General features: G+C 38.1%; 1 protein-coding gene across 1 annotated transcript in view; it reads right to left on the bottom strand.

The window, feature by feature from the left end:
- The window catches only part of szt2 (SZT2 subunit of KICSTOR complex), a 106680-nt gene that overhangs the window by 48406 nt on the left and 38332 nt on the right, over positions 1 to 19942 (bottom strand). The window contains exons 45-51 of the mRNA XM_062423812.1: positions 18415 to 18517; positions 16512 to 16626; positions 15413 to 15500; positions 11592 to 11710; positions 11181 to 11345; positions 9148 to 9232; positions 2566 to 2745 (exon numbers count right to left, since the gene is read on the bottom strand). Coding sequence (XP_062279796.1) covers positions 2566 to 2745; positions 9148 to 9232; positions 11181 to 11345; positions 11592 to 11710; positions 15413 to 15500; positions 16512 to 16626; positions 18415 to 18517 — 855 coding nt within the window. The remainder of the gene's footprint in view (positions 1 to 2565; positions 2746 to 9147; positions 9233 to 11180; positions 11346 to 11591; positions 11711 to 15412; positions 15501 to 16511; positions 16627 to 18414; positions 18518 to 19942) is intronic.

A 19942-nucleotide genomic window follows, 5' to 3' on the forward strand; every position in this document is an offset into this window, starting at 1 on the left:
TACTTTTTCTTGTGCTTTACTTGAAATATCAACTTCTCAAATACATCTGTACAAGCCGGAATCTGATCCGAAATATGCGAGTGGACAATAAAACAACACATGGAAAAACCTTAGCAACCCAGGCTATGGAATGGATGGCCATATATGGACGTGCATGACGAGCCGATGGCGCCTTGTTAGAAAGGTTAAAAAAAAGCTGTCACAAACGAAGCCCGACTTTTGACTCGCAGGCAGCATTTCTACATACATTCACCTCAAGGTTTGGAACTTTGACATTGTTTAGTATCCAACATCATGACAGTTTAAGAGGATTACTGTCATGTTGAAATAGAATGTACAATAGATAAAGACAAATAAGTACAAAGGGTTAGGGTTGGTATTCTGAGGGCAGAGAGGCAACTAACAGGATTCAATTTGCACGAGGAGGCAACAGAGTTTATTGGAAAGTCTTAATATTGGGTCAGCAGCACTAATACCACTGACTTACAAATAGAAGCTAATAATCATTTCCAACATGGTGTCATTTTCTTTGAGAATGATGGCAATTATTCTGAGCATATGCTGATTAAAACACAGTACAGCACACACTTCATATCATCAGAAAGTAAACTGGATACTGTTTTGTTTTGATCTTACTGGCAACTACTACAACTACTATTTTTTTCATCAAGATTCCACACCATGTCCATTTTTAATATGTTGGCTAACCTTTCATTAACATGTCTTTCATTAACCTTTCATTAGCATGTCTTTAAACAATTAAAAACAGCACAGATGGGAGGATGCATTATGACAGTTAAGTTTTAATTCATTATGGACTAACACCACCATTTGAGGATGGATCTATTTTGAAGACCCGAAACCAAACAGCTGGAGTTTTTTTTTGTGTTTTTTCCCCCAAGAACAGCAGAGTAAGACTAACAATTTAAAAACATAATTATATTAATAAACCTTTAAAACTAATTACGTTTGATTTATTGCACTGTGGTGCAGTGTCACATTGACAAATTCATCCCCCAGGAACACAAATCTCTTTATGTTACAAAGTTGTATTCATTAGCAAGATTTACTTGCTCAATTTTAGGGGCATTTATTATTTAGAGTTTAAATTTAATAGCCGGACTGTTACTCATGACATAGCTTGAGGTTTATGAGTGTAATGAATCCCTTTTTAATTTGTGCAGTTTATACAAGAAAATGACTCCTGGGACTAGCTGTAACCTTGTCACACAATCAAATCCAATGTTGATATGTTTCCCGGGAGGGTAAGGGACAGTGTGTAATCTGAAAATGACAGATAGGCAACACTGCACAACCAATCCACACTGTCCTGCTCATTTTCTGTAACAAAATTAGTTTGCCAGTCAACTTGAAAGGAGAACTGATTTCTTGCACATTAAATGTAGTTTACTAGTCATGGAGAGTACTGCAGACTGACAGCAGTCGTATAGTGTCATGTGAGCATCAGGAGAAGCCTTGTCAAGTCTGAAAAAATAACACCTGGTTGTAATCTCATCTTGAGCTGGGAGACTACAAGACTCCATTTTTATCTGGCTACATATGATCAGTATCTGCATTTCTTATCTGGAACAGGAGAATTGTGACTGGATCATTCTTGTGGTCTGGTCAGGGTTACACAGATATATCAGTGTATATATTGCCCAATATGTTCCTTTCTTTTCAAGTTATGGCAGTTAGGCAGCATTTTATTTAAATTTGATCATTTTTCTTAATTCAAGTTTAATATATATATACACACAAACACACCTACAGATGTTTTTCTATTTTATTTTCCATTTATGAAGATTAAATTCCAAGTGAAGTTTACTGCCTGTCATTTTATACAACATATATGAATCATCTATAGGCCTTATTACGCCTTTGTATGTTATTCTGTGTATATCATGTACCTTTCAGGCATTTAGCTAGGCTTGGTGCTTCCTCCTGGCAATATCAAATCCTAACCAAAAAGGAGGCGGTTCTCTAATAATGAGACAATTAAATAATAACGTACTAATACTCCTACAATGTACATATTCTGTAGGAGTAGTGGTGGATATATCGGTGTACATTTTCCCCCTAATATCAGTATCAGCATCAGCCCATTTAACTCATATTCAAATACAATCCTGTATTTTTTACATTAAGCTATTCTTATGCTTTGTATAGTTCCCTGGGTTCAGTAAAGTTTACCTTACAGTATGTTGCTTTATCATTAAGGATGGTAATCCTATTCATATGTGAAAATGTGACAAGTCAATGAAAACAAATCCACACACATTGAAAAAGGCTACTCTTAATTATTGCCCTTCATTTTTGCTTTCTCTTGCATTTTCTGACTATCAAGGGCATTATTGCTTCAAAGCCCCATTAATTCACAACCCTTATGTCATCAGTAAACTGAGTATGTTCACATTTACCAACCTGGCCTTTGGATTAAGTGTACATTAGATTTTCCTTACCTTTGTTTTGTCACTTCATATGTGTGACTCTCTCCATCTTATCTAAACCCTAACCCTCTATTTAACCAGCATCAGCCATATCACAAGCTGGTGTTGTGTTTACCTGTACTTGAACTGGCATTGATGGAGTCCACTTTAACTACAGTGGTCAGCTCATCAAAATGGTCCGGATGAAGGGCGACGGCGCAGCTCTCTGATCTCGGCAGTGTGGTGTAATCCTGGGCTGGGACCGGAAGGGGCCGACCGCTGGCATCCACGAATGAGAGGGCGATGCAGGCGATACCTGAAAGAGCAGGGATATGTGTTAAAATGACAAACTTGTACGGAGCATTACAAAAACTGAAATGAGCTCATTAGATTTTCAATTTCAGATGACTGTCCTTCCTTGGCAATTACACAAAAATCATTGACAGTGGACCAATTTTCATATAGCCTTGAGGTAAATATCCATTTGTATACCTAATAAATAGAATACTTTACTATGGTGTCTCTTTTTACATTTTCTGACATAGAACATAATGATATGGTTAATTGTGGAGTCTTGATATCCATCTTTTACGCTTCAGTTTCTAATCACATTAAGCAGTGCTCTGCACAAGCGTAACTGCTAATGTATGTGTGACTTGTGTGAGACAGTACTGCTGGATGCGTTAGCTTTGACATGGTACCAATTATTATTGCACACAATGAATAAGCAGAACCATGCATGGAGTGAGCTGGGTGTCTGACCAAACAAGCAGGAGACATAGAAATCAGTTTTGCCATTTCAAACATAACAGGGATACTAACTTAATCAACACAGAAATGACCACATTATTTATCCATTCACTATGAAAAGAAGGCTGCCCTGCAACTCTGGTCAATAAAATAATCTTTAAAAAAAAAAACCTAAAGTAATTGAAATGAAAACTTCCCAGAGCTCAAAATGAACAATTAGTAGCACATAATTCCATACAAATCAAGACTGCACACACATTTATTAACATTTCAAATTACTGTAATATTGCATTCAAGATTTCTCAGAAAATGCAGTTAAGGACTAGGAAAGTCAGCTACTGGAAGATGCAGAATCATTACCAGCACATCGGCATTTTTCAAAATAAAAAGCTCAGATGAGATCAGAATATGCTTCAATTGGTCCCACAGAACCAATCATGTTGTAGTAGTCTTAGTGTGTGATCACACTAGAGAGTGGCACAACAGTAATGGTGGCTGGACAACTGAGTATCAACTCTTTGCTTGTTCAATGGTAGGATCACAGGACGTAAAGGTATGTTAGGTCAGAGATTGATATTGAAATTCTTTGGATTAGTAGCTATGTGTAAGACTAGTGGAACTAAACAAGCAAAGGGTGATGACTGGACAACTGAGCAAGAAACAGCATTCTAATTAAATTGCCTGTCAAGCCAATTGGACCACTCATTGTAAATTTAAATTAGCAAACCCACTGATCTGGATGATTCCTTACAGTGGAAGCTCCCATTTTACTTTTGTACAAATGATGAAGAATGCAACACAATGCTCTCTGAAGGAACCTGTTGGTGCCACAACTCTATTCGATAGCTGGATCTGAGTTATATCAAAGTGAATCTGAATCAAATCGATCAAAACGAACATTAAATATTATGTATTGTGTTTTCATGCTCTATCCATCACATGCTGCCTTAATAACCGGTCACTTATGATGGTTGACCATGTCAACCTGGGAAATGAGGCTGATTATTGCTACAACACAGCCTTAATGGGCAGATTGAAAGTGATGGAACTCAATATGTGACTCAAGGCTGGTGTGGTCCAACACTGAGACAGTCGCTCTATCACTTTGAATTAACACTGGTCCATTCCTATACAGTGTATGAACACATGGTGACATTTTCATATACGGTGATGAATTAAAAGAGAATCGCCCCCATATACACCCCCTAAAAAACCCTACATTTTAGAACTCATAAACTGCTGCCCTACACCGATAACAGAAATAATCTACATGAAGAGGCAATCACTTAGGTTCTTTAGGCCATTACACCAGAGGGTAACATATTTAATCCTGCATTAGGGTTTTAATTATAGTGATTATAGTGGTCTGTATTAAAAAGGCCTTATAGTCCAATGGGATACATTTTGTAGCAGGGTTCAGTGCAACAAAAACTAGTTGAAGACAAGTCTACAGTAAGCTCAGTGGTACAAAATCACTGCCTCGAACACCAGTAACAACACACTTCATGCAACTTGAAGGTCTGTGCAAAATCTAAAAGCAACTCAAAGATAACTGTGTGCTGTGGGAAGCCTGAACTGAAGGAGATGCGGCACAGCAAAAAAATGCCATGAAGATAAAAAAAAAAAGGCCAACAGCAGAACACACAGGGCCAGCAGCAGCATGGGCTTCAGTCAACACGATGGTTGTGACACGTTGTAAAGGAGACAGCAGATGTTACATGTGGCGGTACCTTTAAACTGAGAAGGTGGGAAGAGTTGCTGAACCAGCTCCGACATGGTACCTGGGCCAACATTAAAGACACCCAGAGAACAGCATTAGGAATGCACTAGTAGCATTTACTCACTCCCAATCCAATTTAACACCACCATCTAAGCAGTGGTGGCATTTCATAGTAAGGAGTCATAGGTTCAAACCTTCACAAGTCATTCCTGAATGAGGACTGGTAGTGTTTGTGCTGGTATATGCCATGTGATTTACAAAGACATGCAGATGAACCTCTAAATGTCCCAAAAGCCAGGTAGAGAGTAAATGGATAAACTTGAAGCATCGATATGATGATGAACCATCAATTCATTTTATGAACAAAAATCCAAAACAGTTACTCTGAGATCACCAAGCATTTAAGCCAATGACATGTGATCGACTGTTCTCTATTACAGGGTATCCTGGCAGAGTTTCTAGATTACTAGTTACTAGGGGTAACGAGGAAACTTTATTTAATTTATATTTATATATTCTATTTTTTAATTAATAATTATATATTTAGAAAGTAGAAAAAAGTGATTCATTACAAGATGATTAGTTAAAACATTTCAATTCAATTTCTATTTTATGAATTTCAAATAAAAGAACAGTCATGTATTTCCTCATTGAAGTTTTCTTAAAAATAAAGTTCTCGTCTCGATCTCGTGAACCCAATATCGTATCTCGCCTCGTCTCGTGAGCTGAGTGTATCGTCACACCCCTACTTGTTAGTATAGTATCTTATTGATATTCTGATGGTAAAAGGTCAACAATATTCAAATTCTATGTGTAAAGGATTACTTTTTATGCCGTGCCAATGGACAGTGTTTCTTTGATGAGCTGGGGCAGAGGGATGAGAGGAAATCACCAAGTTTGTGATTAGTGACACAAAATGAATTTTCAGCTTGTTTCAGTTGAACAACATTTACTGCTTGAGTGTTTTTGCAGTTTAAGGATTTTCGTACACAGACTCTTAGCAACCCTCATAGCAACATTAGCTACAGGACTCACTGTGTCATGTGTAAGAGCTCAACTTTCTGAATGAGCTACCAAACATACACCAGCTGTCATTTAAACATCGCTCACAGGATTAAAGGGGAAAGAACATTTCTGTTTTCAAAGATGTTCATTTCTTCTTGAGCACTAAATGTAAAAGTAACTTGACTTTGACATACAGTGTGCTGCAGTAAGTGAAGACCACTACACAAGCAAGGCAAGCCATCACCCAATTCTGCTTCTCATAAAAACTATTAATTCATACTGTGCATATTGGGGCTTTTCATCCATGCTAATTTGTGCTACCAACAGGATTTCAATCACATGCAAACACATGGTCATCGTAATAAATGCCTGCTATCCTACCACTGTCAGGGTCTGCAATAAAAGAATCATTCTCACCAGTTTAAATGTACCCACAAGCATGTCTGTTGGGATTCAGTAAAAACATGCACACGAGCAGCAATGAGCCATTAGAAAACACTTCATTAATTTGCTGACAGGAAACACAGGTGAGAGTCTGGGTTTTTGCTACAACACCGCCTCAGCTGTCTGCCACTGAAAGTTATTTCACACACTGGTTAGGGATCAGGTAACACCATATAACTTAAGCACCTTGTTTCAAAGCTGCTAAAATTAATGAGACGGAGTCAGAGCTTCCCCACACGGCAATTAAGAAGTGGTTAGACAGCAAGTCAAATGAATACAGGAGCAAGGAACGATACAAGGAACTAATATCAGCCACAGTGTTTACAATTTGACAGACTAAAAGGTGGGACTCTGCGAAGAGATCCTAGGAGGAAACAGAACTGTATTTTCAGTTGTTATTTCAATTCCACTGCAGTAAAACACCCTAAACCTAACATTCAAATATGTATTTAAATAACTTCCTGAGTCAAGTCCAACAACTGCAAAGTTAAGTCTCAAGAGAAGACCAACACCCCTTATCTTAAAGGTGCAGTGTGTAGAATTTAGTGTCATCTAGTGGAACAGACTTGCCAGAATTAGAATGTTATATTCATAAGTATGTTCTAACTAAGTAGTGTATAATCACCTGTAAAATAAGAACTGTAATAATGATGGTGTTTTCGTTACCTTGGAATGAGCCTACAGAGGAAGTTGGTCCTCTTCCACGGAGTTGCCATGTTTCTATAGTAGCCCACAACGGACAAACTAAACACTGGACCTAGAAAGAGTCTCGTTTTTCATGAGTTTTGCAGCCACCGCACATTCTCCTACATAATTGGTAGGAGAGGATGAGGGAAGGTGTAACTGCTTTTGAGAAACTCAGTCAAGTCATTTCTCAGTTAAGAATGCTGGTCATTCCTAACATTAGGTAAGGTAGAACAGATCATCCATGGTTTTGTCTCAAGCCAAGATGTAGTAGCAAGTTTACAGTTGACATGACCACCTACATGGAATCAAAGTGTTCTTTTATCACACTAGTTCTGGCCTTGATGCACTGGCTCCCTTTCAAATTTAGGATTGAATTCAAAATCATACATATTACGTTTAAGGCCCTATACAACTTGGTACCACTATACATCAGTAAATTACTGACCCCATACAGATCCACCAAGCCTCTCAGGTCATCAGAACATGGGTTTCTGGTTGTGCCCCGCTAAAAATTCAGGACCTGTGGTGACCAAGCTTTTGCTGTTGTGGCCCCCAAACTATTGAACCGTCTCCCTGTAGGGGTCAGGTCAGCAAACTCTGATATTGTTTTATATCTCCTCTAAAGTCCTACCTATTCTCACAGGCATTTTAGAGATATTTCTTTGCCCTGTCCTGCTTCTGTGTGTTTTATTCTTTCAATACCTGCTGTCTTTGAGTCTATTCTTTTGTGAAGCACTGTACAACCCAATCTAATCTATTCTCTTCTATTTTATTAAGTTCCAATGTAGGTGGTCTGAAGCTTCACCTCTTTCTTGCATGATGTAACTGGCTGCTGTCAGAGTGAGCCAAATGTTAACTTAAAATGGCAATACGAGGTCATTTATAACAAAAATCTGAGCAATTATAACTGAGGGTTTTAATTCAGTAAACTCATCATTTACATCCATAATTAGTTGCCCTTTGATGGGAACTGTTGAAGGATGGCAGAGTTAATAATTTGCTTTCCACAGCCACATTTTCACACTGAACCAGGTGCCCTTTCAGTCACTCAGCTTATTCCAGCACTCCCCTCCAACAGACTGCAAATGCCAGTAGATGACATCAGCATATTGATAAATGAGAAAATATTGTCATCTGAAATGGAATTGATCAAGTAAGTCTTTCAGGGAGATGCATGGAAAGGGGATGTGACCACACAGAGAGAATAACTGAACTACATTTTAATGGGATTTGCATGAAAGCCAAGGAAATATTAACACTGAGTAAACTGATTTCTGAGTGGTTACATACTGCGAGTACTGAGTGATTGTACAACTGGGCAGCAGCCTGCAGGGTCTCTGCAAAGCTAAACGGCACATGTGTTTTTTCCAACTAACCACACATAATCAACAAGACAGCCGAGATGCTTTCTCTCAACAGGCAGGTCATCTCCGGTAAGAGAACAAATTAGGTTGGCAATTTAAATGCAAAAGCCTGAAAATAACACTGAGTGGGACTGTGGTTGCAAGCGTAAGCATGAGGTTTGGTGCACCGTTCCAGGTGCAAAACGAAAGGGAGAAAAAGAAAGTCACCTCGGGATAGTAATTGTGCTGATGCTCATCAAAGAAATTAGCTCTTTGTGAACAGGGATGAAGAGAAGACTGTGGAGTAGTTTCTGTTATGCCAGACAGGCAGAGGGAAATGTGCTCTGAATTTTATGTGAGAGTTATAAATTAGAGAAGGGACTGTCAGCATATCCTGTGATATCATTCTGCCTCCAAATCAGAGGCTTAACAATAGGAGAGAGGAGCCAAAGAAAAAAACTCTACAACTGAGCCAAATCCTGAGGTTACAACAATGTTTCCAATTAATTACAAGCTCATAGTAAACAAGAACGACTTGTCAAAAAATAGAGAAAAGTTAAGACAGAGAATGCATGCAGGTTACAACATAAAAACATGGTTTGAGTTTTTCAAACTCTTGAATCTTGCTCCATTTTCCTCCCCTCATAACATGGAGATGATGAAGTTTTTTTGCACATAGATACTTTATTCTTTTTTTAAATCACAGGTTCTGCATTTGAATTCCTGCAGCTAGACTGAGGCTCTTGCTGGGCTATGTGAATTTGATTACCTTTGCCTCCCGTCCCCTGGCCTCCAGGTTTATTGTAGAGATAGATATCACCGTCAGCCAAGTCACTGCTCAAATGAAAGTAGTGCTGCAGACAGAACAGGAGAGCAAATCAGTGTCTGGAAGCTCAAACCACGCAAGTCAGCATTTATTTCATACATCACAATGATACTTGTCAAAATGATTTTAGTTTCTGCCACAGTTGTGCGGTGCCAGGAGCCTCTTGTATCTAGGATTTATTCATTTTTAATCCCGATCACTTTAAACAGAGCTGTTTGTGGTGCACTTGCATATGTCAAACTGTCATCTATCAGTGCACGGTGGCATTTTTGGTTTTCGAGCGGTGATGAGTTATTTTTACGAGTCAACAAATCATTCAAAGTAGTTGGAAGACTTGGAAAAGTCAGACTGGTTGTTTACTTTAGGTTTTAATTAGCCAGACATTTTTACTGTTGCTAACACAGTGAGTAAGCAGCAGCAGTTTGAGCCATCACAAATCCTCCTGTGATATAGATATGTGTATATTAGATGGTGGTTGAACTTGACAAATGAGCTACAGACGTATTTGAAATAATTCTTTACTTTGAAATTTACAAAATGGTACCCGGTGTTCCATAGTTAAAGCACACAAAAAGGAAAGTGGTAGCGAAGAGCTAACTACCCAAAAATTCCAACAGTTCCCTTTAGTCACACAGCAATTAAAACACCAAAATGAATGAGCTGTGAATAGTGCAGAAGAGAAGTAAATCTGGACAAATGAGCAGTAATGTTTCCCCCGCTGGCCCTGCCTACGAGTTCCCGCTAGGCCCACAGTCTTTACAGTATGATGATGTCACAGATATTTAAATCTCTTTTCTCAGCTCAAGGAACGTTTCACAATTATAAAACCTCCAAGGATCAAAAATCTATAATAAATGACCTCTTTTGCAGTTCGAGGAGTCCTGTTAGCAGTTTTACAGACGTCTCTTTTACAATGGTGGTCTATGGGGAAAATATTGAATGGGCCACAGGGAGATTTTTCGCAGCAATACTGCGAGTGACCACTGTGAAATATTAGCTGAAAGTACTGAAACTACAGGGAACAAATTATGATGATATGCTTTTCTTTTTAAGCTTTTTTTTTTAACATTTGGCTTTGACAGTTTGAAGTGTAGCAAGACAGGAACCAGGTCAAACCCTGGACGTCGCAATTATATCATATGTGTCTTAACCAGTATGCTACCTGAGCACTCCAGTATAGATTTTCTTTACATTATTTCTGTCACCTGTTGCTGTTATGGTTAGCTTTATTCCTTATCCTTACCCTAAAATATTACAATTCTGCAAATGAATAGCTTTAAAGATATATTTTGGTCTGATGTTTTTAGTTTTAGCCCTATTATAACACTGTACTACCAAAGTTCATTGCTGTGACCCAGAATCATCACTAAATATAAGTCAGACCAGCCATAAACATGAGCTGTCAGATGATCAGACAGTTGTTAACAAATCCTCAGGTTGGTCAAACATATTTTGGGAAGAAGTAAAATTATGACCTGAACTGGTCACAGTTTACAGACTCACGTCCTGTTTCAGCTTTAATCTGCTGCACTTACTGTAGTGGCCTGTGTAATATGTAATAATTGGTTAAGGATGACATTTTGGCTGCACACACTTTCAGTTTTAAATCCAAATTAAATGGTTTATATAATCTAGGTAGACAGTTGGTTTGTTTAGAACTGGTCCAATTATCTGACCCAATGTTTTTTGCCCTGTTGTAACTGTAGTAACGTCGCCATGGTACCAGACCTCAGTAATTAATATGGGTAACACAAAGTGGTAGATATGATGGTTGAATCTAATTAATTAAGATTAAAGTTGTAAAAACAAACAAGGAATACAGATCTTTGTACCTCAAAGAAAAGTTAGAATCCTGAATAGTTTTTCTTTTTTCTTTTCCAGGTAGACTACTCATGAAGAAAGTGAAATACTTTATCATACCATGTACACATTACACTCTACACATTGTGTTATGCAGAAGTTGGTTTGGATCATACCTTGAAGTGGTGTGCTGTGTTACTGTCAGTGTACTTGGGCACATGCAGGAAGATGAGGAGGTTCTGCCTGAGGTAGTGAGCCACAGCAGGCAGCCAGGGAAAACAGTAGCGGGGAAGGCTGAAGTTCATCACCTCAGTGGCTTGAGTGCCTGATGGCTGGATGAACTGACCAGACAACATTTGGTGAGGACTTTTATCCAAAGCAATTTTCAGTACCATTAGTGCCTACAAGTGTTTCCCAAATAGCCCAAGTTGGAATGAAACCCACAATTCTACCAGTGTCAGCATCTTATTCAATGAATTACACAGACCTACAGAACCAGAAACACTGACTACATTCTGTGACTTTACGCTACTTTTTGTGCCAACTGTCGCACAAAACCTTACAGTGAAATGGAAAGAGCAATTTACCTCCACATCAGCTGGTGTCAGCTTACAGTTCCTGACAAGCATGACAGTGATGATGTCCAAGGTGGTCTCATCCAGACGCTTGCGCAGCACCTTGACCAATTCGTCCGTGATCTCTGGACCTGGACACAAAGTGACACAACATGTGTTTCACCTTCATGCTGCACATACACAAACATTCCAGCTAGTGCATCCCAATGTGACTGAGTTTTAATGATTAAAGCCGTCTGTACACTTCAAATGAAGTCTAACAGCTTCTGACACACAGTTTCTAATGGAAATACTCTCGATGTTTGCTAAAAGCCGGTAATGTTTACAAGATTTTCCAACCATCTTTGTTCAGATAATGGAACAGCGTGGACTTGGGGGAAGGGTTAATTTTTTTTTTTTAATCGTGCACTGGACTGAACATTCTTGCATCCAGATGATTAGAAGAGTCTTTGAAGATTCTGGAAATGTGTTCATAATAGCAGCATTGTTATGCAACCGTTGCAGAGTATTTATCTATTAGAGAAATGGATGCTTGCTTTGTGACTGGAATGTAATACTAATACTAATACTTATACATGCAAGGCACAAACTGAGGCTAGCAGGCGGCAGGCTTTCACTCAGGCCAGCGAGTGGAAGAGATATAACCACTTTTCCATTTAGAGAGGCCGGACTTGTTTGTTTAAAGCGTGCTGAGGGTTATTGTGCTTGTGTGAACTTCGACATTTTCAGGCTTGACTTTTCTGTTTGTATTTTTAACACAAAAACATGCAAACCACCATTTGTTGATGGTGAGCTCAAACAAACTGCAGTTATATATTCATCTACCACCTTCCATGGCAACAGCAAAGGCATACACAATGAAGGCTTTTTGCATTTCATGCCTGGTTCAGGTTACTATATAGACACTACAGATCTTGTAAAAAGCACATTCGATATAATTGAAATAATTTGATAATTGTTTGTATATGATTCATTAACACTTCATATGGATAAAATATTAAGAACTGTGTATTCATCTAACTTCTAATATAAGAGACCTTTATGTTGTCTTGGTGCTTAACAAAAAAACACACACACAAACACACACACACACGTCGAGGAGGGGTTTAACAGCCATCCAACGATGGAGCAAAATAAAGATGGTGAGTTCAAAGTACAGTGAGTGGGGGGAGCAGAAGAAGGATTTTAATGAGTTGTGTTTCTGAGAAAACGCTGATGTAATTCCAGTCTGTGCAAGATAGTGAAATACTCCCAGTACAACAGTGCCATCAAGACTTCCACAGGAGGTACAGCAGCCTGCTGCAGCTCATCTTTATATCTGAGGTCCTTAAGATAAGATTCTTTACTGTCATTGTACAAAACAGGTGCACTCAAGGACCAGGCTCAAATATCAAAAATAACAATAACAATAAAAGATAGAAAAAAAAGCACGTAAATGTTGTGTTATTTTTGGGTCTGGAACAATAGCAATGAATATATATATATATATATATATATATATACTTCTTCAGTAGTTACCAATGGGCCTGGTGCCACATACAGGTTAGGGGTTATAGTAATATGTGACACAGTCCGATCTGGATTGAAGTGCAGTTTGGACCAGCAACACTGAACAGCCCATCTTTAAACTAATCTGTATGAGATTAATAAGCAAATTTCACTAGTTTCAGCTCAGTGAAGCAAAAACCATGAGGCTGACAGTGAGGATAGAACGAGCACCCAACAAGCACAGACAAATGTCTGAACAAAATACAGTGTACACATCCTAGTAGGGTTTTTCAGGGTGGATGTTAAATTTTTTAAAATGTGGACATCTACCAGCCACAGACAGATAAATGTTCAAATTCACCAGCCACTCAAAAGTATATCATTACTTTCTGTCTGAAATCTAGCAGCCACTTTCATATTTTAACAGCACTTGGCTGGTGCTCACTTCCCACACTGATTTTCTTGTCCCAAAAGGACTAAAGAGATGACATGTGCTGAGTTACTTCACATTTATCTGTTTTATTAAAAACATCTGGGCCTGTAAGTGAAATGATGTATGAAATACTGTGCATGTAATTTGAATTGAATTTGGTTCTCGCTTCCCAACTTCACAGGACACTTTTTTCCCCCACAAAACATGTCTGGAAAAGTAGGTGACAAGTGTCTGCTCTGTCACTGGATCGAGCCACACTCACTGAGAGCAAAGGTGCAGCGGGGGAAGTTAGCAAAACTGTCTCCAACTCTGGCTGTTTTCCACCCCCTCGTCACCATGCTGTCAGTACGGTGGAGTAACATCAGTCACCAGCTCATTCCACCAAGGAGCGCACAGAGCTGCTTCAGGCCTAAATTTGTGTTGACTGCCATCCAGCTCCAAAATGCCTCATCCCATAACACCACGAGCAACCCGATTAGCCGAAGGCATTTAGGGAGTTATTGAGAGCTGCTTTGTCATTCATGCATGATCTGCCTCCCTCTGCTTTCTCCCTTCGGACTGAGCAAATTTGTTCACAAATTATCCACAGATAGAGGGCGACCATGTAAATACCACTGTGAAATGTCAACTTTTGAATTAATCGCATGCAGAGTCACGTTCAATATATATAAATCATTTTTATACCGCCGCATTTGATCTATACGACACCCCATTTTCTCCACAGCGAACTTATAAACAATGCTAACAGCCTACAGCAATGCTAGCAGCTGTGCTTGTAAAGAAAAAGTCATTTTAAAATGGATAGAAGTTGAGGTCCAAAGGGTGCTTAATACTTAGCAAGGTAGCATGTTCATATTGACAACCTGCTGATGCTGTTAGTATAATAATGTTCACCATTTTAGTTTAGCATGTTAGCATGCTATAGTGAAAATTAGCACTAAACTTAAAGGACGATTCCACCTGCATTATTTCTGGGTTTTTATAATGGAAACACCCAGTTGTATTAATTCATAGTAAATAGTGAATTATTGACAGTTCTTCCTACAACCAAGAGTATTTTCATATGCTGTTTGATTTTTTACTCATGTTATAAATAACCATGTCATTACATGACACCATGTCATTGTTCTCCATTCATGTTTTTACGCACGAATGAGATTGCCGCCTTTAGAATATTTAATTTCAACAGTCTGAGAAGTAGAACTGTTACATTCACTTTATTTGTCTGTGCTAGCTGTAGGAAAGAGCACACCTCCATTTCACTTGTCCTGACTTACTGGATACTTGTTTTCATTATTACATTTTCTATATTCAGGTACAATGTGCAATGACATAACAACCAGTAGTTTTTCTTTTTAATATTTGAGAGTTGCACAATGTAAATCTAAGTAATGGTGTTTTGGTTTTTGGTCTTATAGCTCATTATTTGAAACTTTGGCCACAGTTATGAACATCAGACACTACATACATGACTGAAAATAAGGAAAAGCATAATAGGTCCCCTTAAAGATAATAAAGATGTGTTATATCAGAACAGTTATATCTGTGTTTGTATTGCAAATTCAAATCTTAAGGTTAATAGATGTTTCCTCCAGGCGTATAATGAGTTTGGAAATTCTAGAGAAACACTTTAATAATGTATCAAATGTTAACTAAACCTGTTCAGTTTTAGTCAACTAAATCTACTGGAGAGTTGAATAAAACTAGACTAAAGCTACAACAATTCAGATAACTAAAATATGATGAACAAATTTAATTTTAGTCAAAAGACTGACTAAATGTAAATTAAGACAAAATGAACACTGGTTTTTACCTTGGATTTATCACTAGAACTCCACTCCAACATTTTATTGTGAGGTTTTTTTATTATTATTATTATTATTATCAGCACTTGATATTTTTCAGCTCTTACCAGCATTTCCCACTCCGTGCACCAGCAGCAGGATGTGTTTATCCACTTGTCCAACCGGCCGAGAGCCCTCTAGAGAAGACCTGGAGCCCTGATGGGAGAGACACCAAATATGTCAACGATCTACCACAGACACTACACCGTGAATCCAAATTGAGCGGGATTACACTGACTGACCTTTGACAGACAACTAAGCAGATTTTAGAGAGGTTTGACCTCTGTGTTGAGCATTTGTTAAAAAAAAATGTTTTTTTTAAAAGGCTTTCACATCTCACCCACTGATGGATTCATACATTATAGCAAGTACATAAAAAAAAAACCTTTTCCCGACCTACTCCTGCTTATTCACTAGTGGACTGGTCTACTTCACTGAAGTCAAGAAGAGCAAGGAAACAATATCTGTATATATCTGTAATATCTGACATTTCAACATCTGTTAACAACAAAAATTAGGAAAATTAAATTTAACAGTATTGGCAGACAGCGCTACTTCTTTCTACAATAACCACAGTCAAACGATGGCCTGGAATTATATAGAGTATGGTGGAAATGATCTCTGTTGTTGTGTGTGAGTGCTGGCAAAACCCTCAACCCCCCTGCTAGAATGAATCTAAGAGGGATGCAGGTGAAAATGCAATGCTTTCCTGCCTTATCAACACTATACAGTAACAGGCAGGCCAGTTTTATCTCCACATCAAATAAGCTGCAGAGAAGCACAAGGGCTACAATTACAGTCATTGGAAAAATACATTCCACCTATCTATCGTTCCTGTGAATCCTCTGTACCTTTGGCTACACACAGCCTCTCAAAGTTTATTTATGCTAAAGAAATAAGGCCCTAAAAACCTGCTTTCTTAACCAGTGTCAGCAGTAAGGTCCTCATGAAGTCAAGTCTCAAGTCTTTTAGGCAACTCTAAGTCATATTGAAATTTTTAAGGGCAAGTCCAAATCGTATTTCCAAGTCTTTAAGTCCAATTTCAAGTCAAATGTCAAGTCTTTAAGAGTAAGACCAAACCAAGATTCAAGTCCTCTCAGTGTTTTGGTTGTTTTCTTCTGGAAGTTAATATCAAAACACTGATGTACTCTGCATTTGTTCATTTACCATGAGGTCCTCAGAAGAAATGGGCTCTTGACTTCTGGTGAGTGCAATGGAGCGAGTCACGTGGAGGTTTCCATCCATGTCAGAGTACTTCCCTGTCAGTGACGTTTCACAAAGTCTGTAAAGAACACAAGGAACAGGTAAGGAAGTGAATGTCATTGTGACAGATATATCGCTCAACCGATATTATCGGCCGATATTGGCCTATCACAGATATATCAGTATCGATGTTTATGCTGTCCAATATGTGCTTTTATCTAATTCAAGTTTAATATAAATTTATAGTGAAATTTACTGTTTCACTGCACTGATGTCATTTTATACATATTAAGTTTATTCTTAATCTATAAAATATCATGCTTCCATTACATATCTTGTGTTTATGTATATATTCTGTACATATAACATTATCAGGCCAATATATCGATATCCCATTTTTTTTAAATTTCCTACTATCGGTATCGGCATCAGCCCCAAAAGTCCATTATCAGTTGGACTCTAGTATGTACTATGAAACTTCTGGAACAAATACATCCTATGCAATTTATATCAAGTGAGCTCCATTGTTAATATTCTCTTCCTTCTTATATTTCTTCTCTGTCAGCAGTGTTTTCTGTCCATTCTACCTTAAAAGGCGTTCTGACTGATATACTAATGATTCCAAGAAATATTTCTGTTCAGTAATGAAGCCTTTAAAACCAGGAAAATGCAACAATTACATCATACTACAATATAACAATATCTCAAATCTAGAACCTTATCTAGTTTCATATCACAATATCAATATAATATAGATATATATTGCCCAGCCCTACTTAGACAGTAATTAATACCTGAAAACTCAACACCAAAGATTAATGGTATCTTACAAGCTAATAAATGCATTGTGTCATGTTGTGTGTCAGCTGAAAGAAAAATGGTCAAATTGTGACAAAGAACAGTCTCATGTGAGCTTTGATGGCTGCAGTGTACAGATTGTCCAGCTGTTTGGTTCACTGCCCCAAAGCTAAATTGAAAAAAAATGGCTTTCCAAAGTTCTGGTCCTTTGTCAATTATTCATTTATCTCTTGTTATGTACTAAATATGTGTCAAAAATTATTTAAAAAAATAAAAAATAATCAAAATCATGAAATCTAAGTCCTCCTGCTAATTTTGAGAAATCCAAACCTCTGTATGTACCCTCAATGTTGATTTCAGTGTGACTTTAATATGTAAAGAATGGCTCACAAACTGAACCAGGACTAAACTGTTCCATAAAGCCAACTCACGGCTAATATGATCAGACTAACACAAGCCTGATTTAAGGAGTATTAAGAGTGAGTCCTAACTCACTCACACCATTGACCTCGTCTGTTGGCTCAGCTTACTGCAGCACTGTGCTTGTTATCATTTATTTATCAAACTGAATTTCCTTAAAAGAAGCTTGATTTACTGAAGTTAGCCTGGTTAAACTGGTAATGTTGCTTTATGACAACAAAGCAACCAGTATACATCACATAAAAAGTGATTAACAGTGTAGCTTGATTAGTTTTGGTTAAACACAGTTAATATTCTTTCTTTGCTCTTTCCTCTGCTCTCTAAAGAGATGAATCATTTTTAAACCCAGCCTTGTTGTAGTCGCAAAATGATTTGTGGACTGTGAGGATATACTTCAGGGAGGGACTTCTCCAATCTCACAGGTAACAATGTGATATGGAAGATCACATAAAATGATGTTTACTTGCAATGCTGTGTTTGACATCAGTTCAATTTCCAGCAAATCTGATTTCCTTTCTACAATATTGTCGCCTTAAGAACATCTGTGGGTGGATTTTTCCTGGAGTGGACTGATGGAAAGATCTCCCCAAAGTTTACACCTCCAGGTGAGGACACCAAGATTGTAGAATGATGAAAGAGAAAGTCTAACCTGAGGTAGAAAACTGATTTAGTCGTCCGCTCCTGGTAGACAAACATGTTCTTCCTGTTGACCACGCAGAAAGAGTTGAGCACAGAGCGCAGGGCCTGGATTGCTACAGAACACACACCAACAAAAATATAATTAATTGATGTGACTGTGGACAACATGAGCACTGTAGCTAAAAGCTGCTCTGAAATGATGTCTATAATGAGCCTATAATCATGGTAAAAGCTTTGCAAAGCTTAATGCAATTGCACACTAGGCTGCAGAGTGCAACCACGCTCGTGAATACTGTCCACTAAACAACAGACATTTAGAGTGAAGTGCCATGCACCCCTGGTTCATACACCACACATCTCTGCTTTATGTCATTCTTTTTTGGTGACACTTATGTCACTTTAGTCCTGTAGTTTCTTGATCATTTCCTATTAAAATATATTTCTTAGGAAGGCTTCTGAAATGGATGATGTAATGTGGTAGATACACTTCAGTTACTACATTGGTATTAATTATTCACATAACCTTGGGAGTCTCTGTTGCTGCACAGCCTGTCAGCTGAGGATGCAAATATGTGAGACATGTCTACAGCTAAGCATTTGCACTGCATACGGACTACATTTAATAATAATACACTGTATATGGGAACCTTTCAGACCCTTTCATGTTTTCCACATGTTGTTTTACACTCACAATCAATCAATCAATCTTTATTTATATAGCGCCAAATAACAACAAATCATCTCAAGGCACTTTACACATAGTGCAGGTTTCATTTAATTTCATTTAAATAGACCCAACATTTCAGTGTGACAGAATGAATAATATGTAGTACCAGCATTCCTAGGTTATAGTTTTATAGTTGATTTTTTTGTTTAAAATGTTATTTTGTCAACTGCAGCAGTGTAATGTTAGTTATTTCTGTGTTTCCTTATGTCTTAAGTACATAATGACACCCAACACCAGCAGTAATACCCCCCCCCTCCCCCCCCCCCCCCCCCCCCCCCCCCCCCCCCCCCCCCCTCTGTACATTCAGTCTCACAGAAGTTTAAAGAAGACATTTATTCCAACATTTAGGGTTTCCAACTCAAACTAACTAACTAACTTCCAACTAAAGCCACACAAATGGTGACAATTACCTTCTCTGTAATGAGCATGGACCAATCACTGAGCTGGAATGTGGAATAAACACCCCGACTTTCCTATGTGTAGTGGCAGCCTAATTAACCCCTGCAGCTAGTGGATATTTGTTATCAAAGTGTGGCCTTCTCACTGTTAGAGACAGGTTGGAAACCCTGAACCCAACTTTACAGTTTTCTTCACACTTCCTGCTGACTGAATGCAGCACCACAAATGTGTTTGATTCCCTTAACATGAAAAATATACTACAACAAAAAATATTGAAATGAGGGAATGGATTTGTGTGTACAAAATATTAGACAAGAGCCTGAATTACTGAATTGTGCAAAATACTTTTTTTAATTTATCCCTCACACCTCCTGGGCTCCATAAATCTGACAGGTGAGATGAGATACCTTCA

The sequence above is a fragment of the Scomber scombrus genome, chromosome 8 (assembly GCF_963691925.1).
Source record: "Scomber scombrus chromosome 8, fScoSco1.1, whole genome shotgun sequence".
Lineage (NCBI taxonomy): Eukaryota > Metazoa > Chordata > Actinopteri > Scombriformes > Scombridae > Scomber > Scomber scombrus.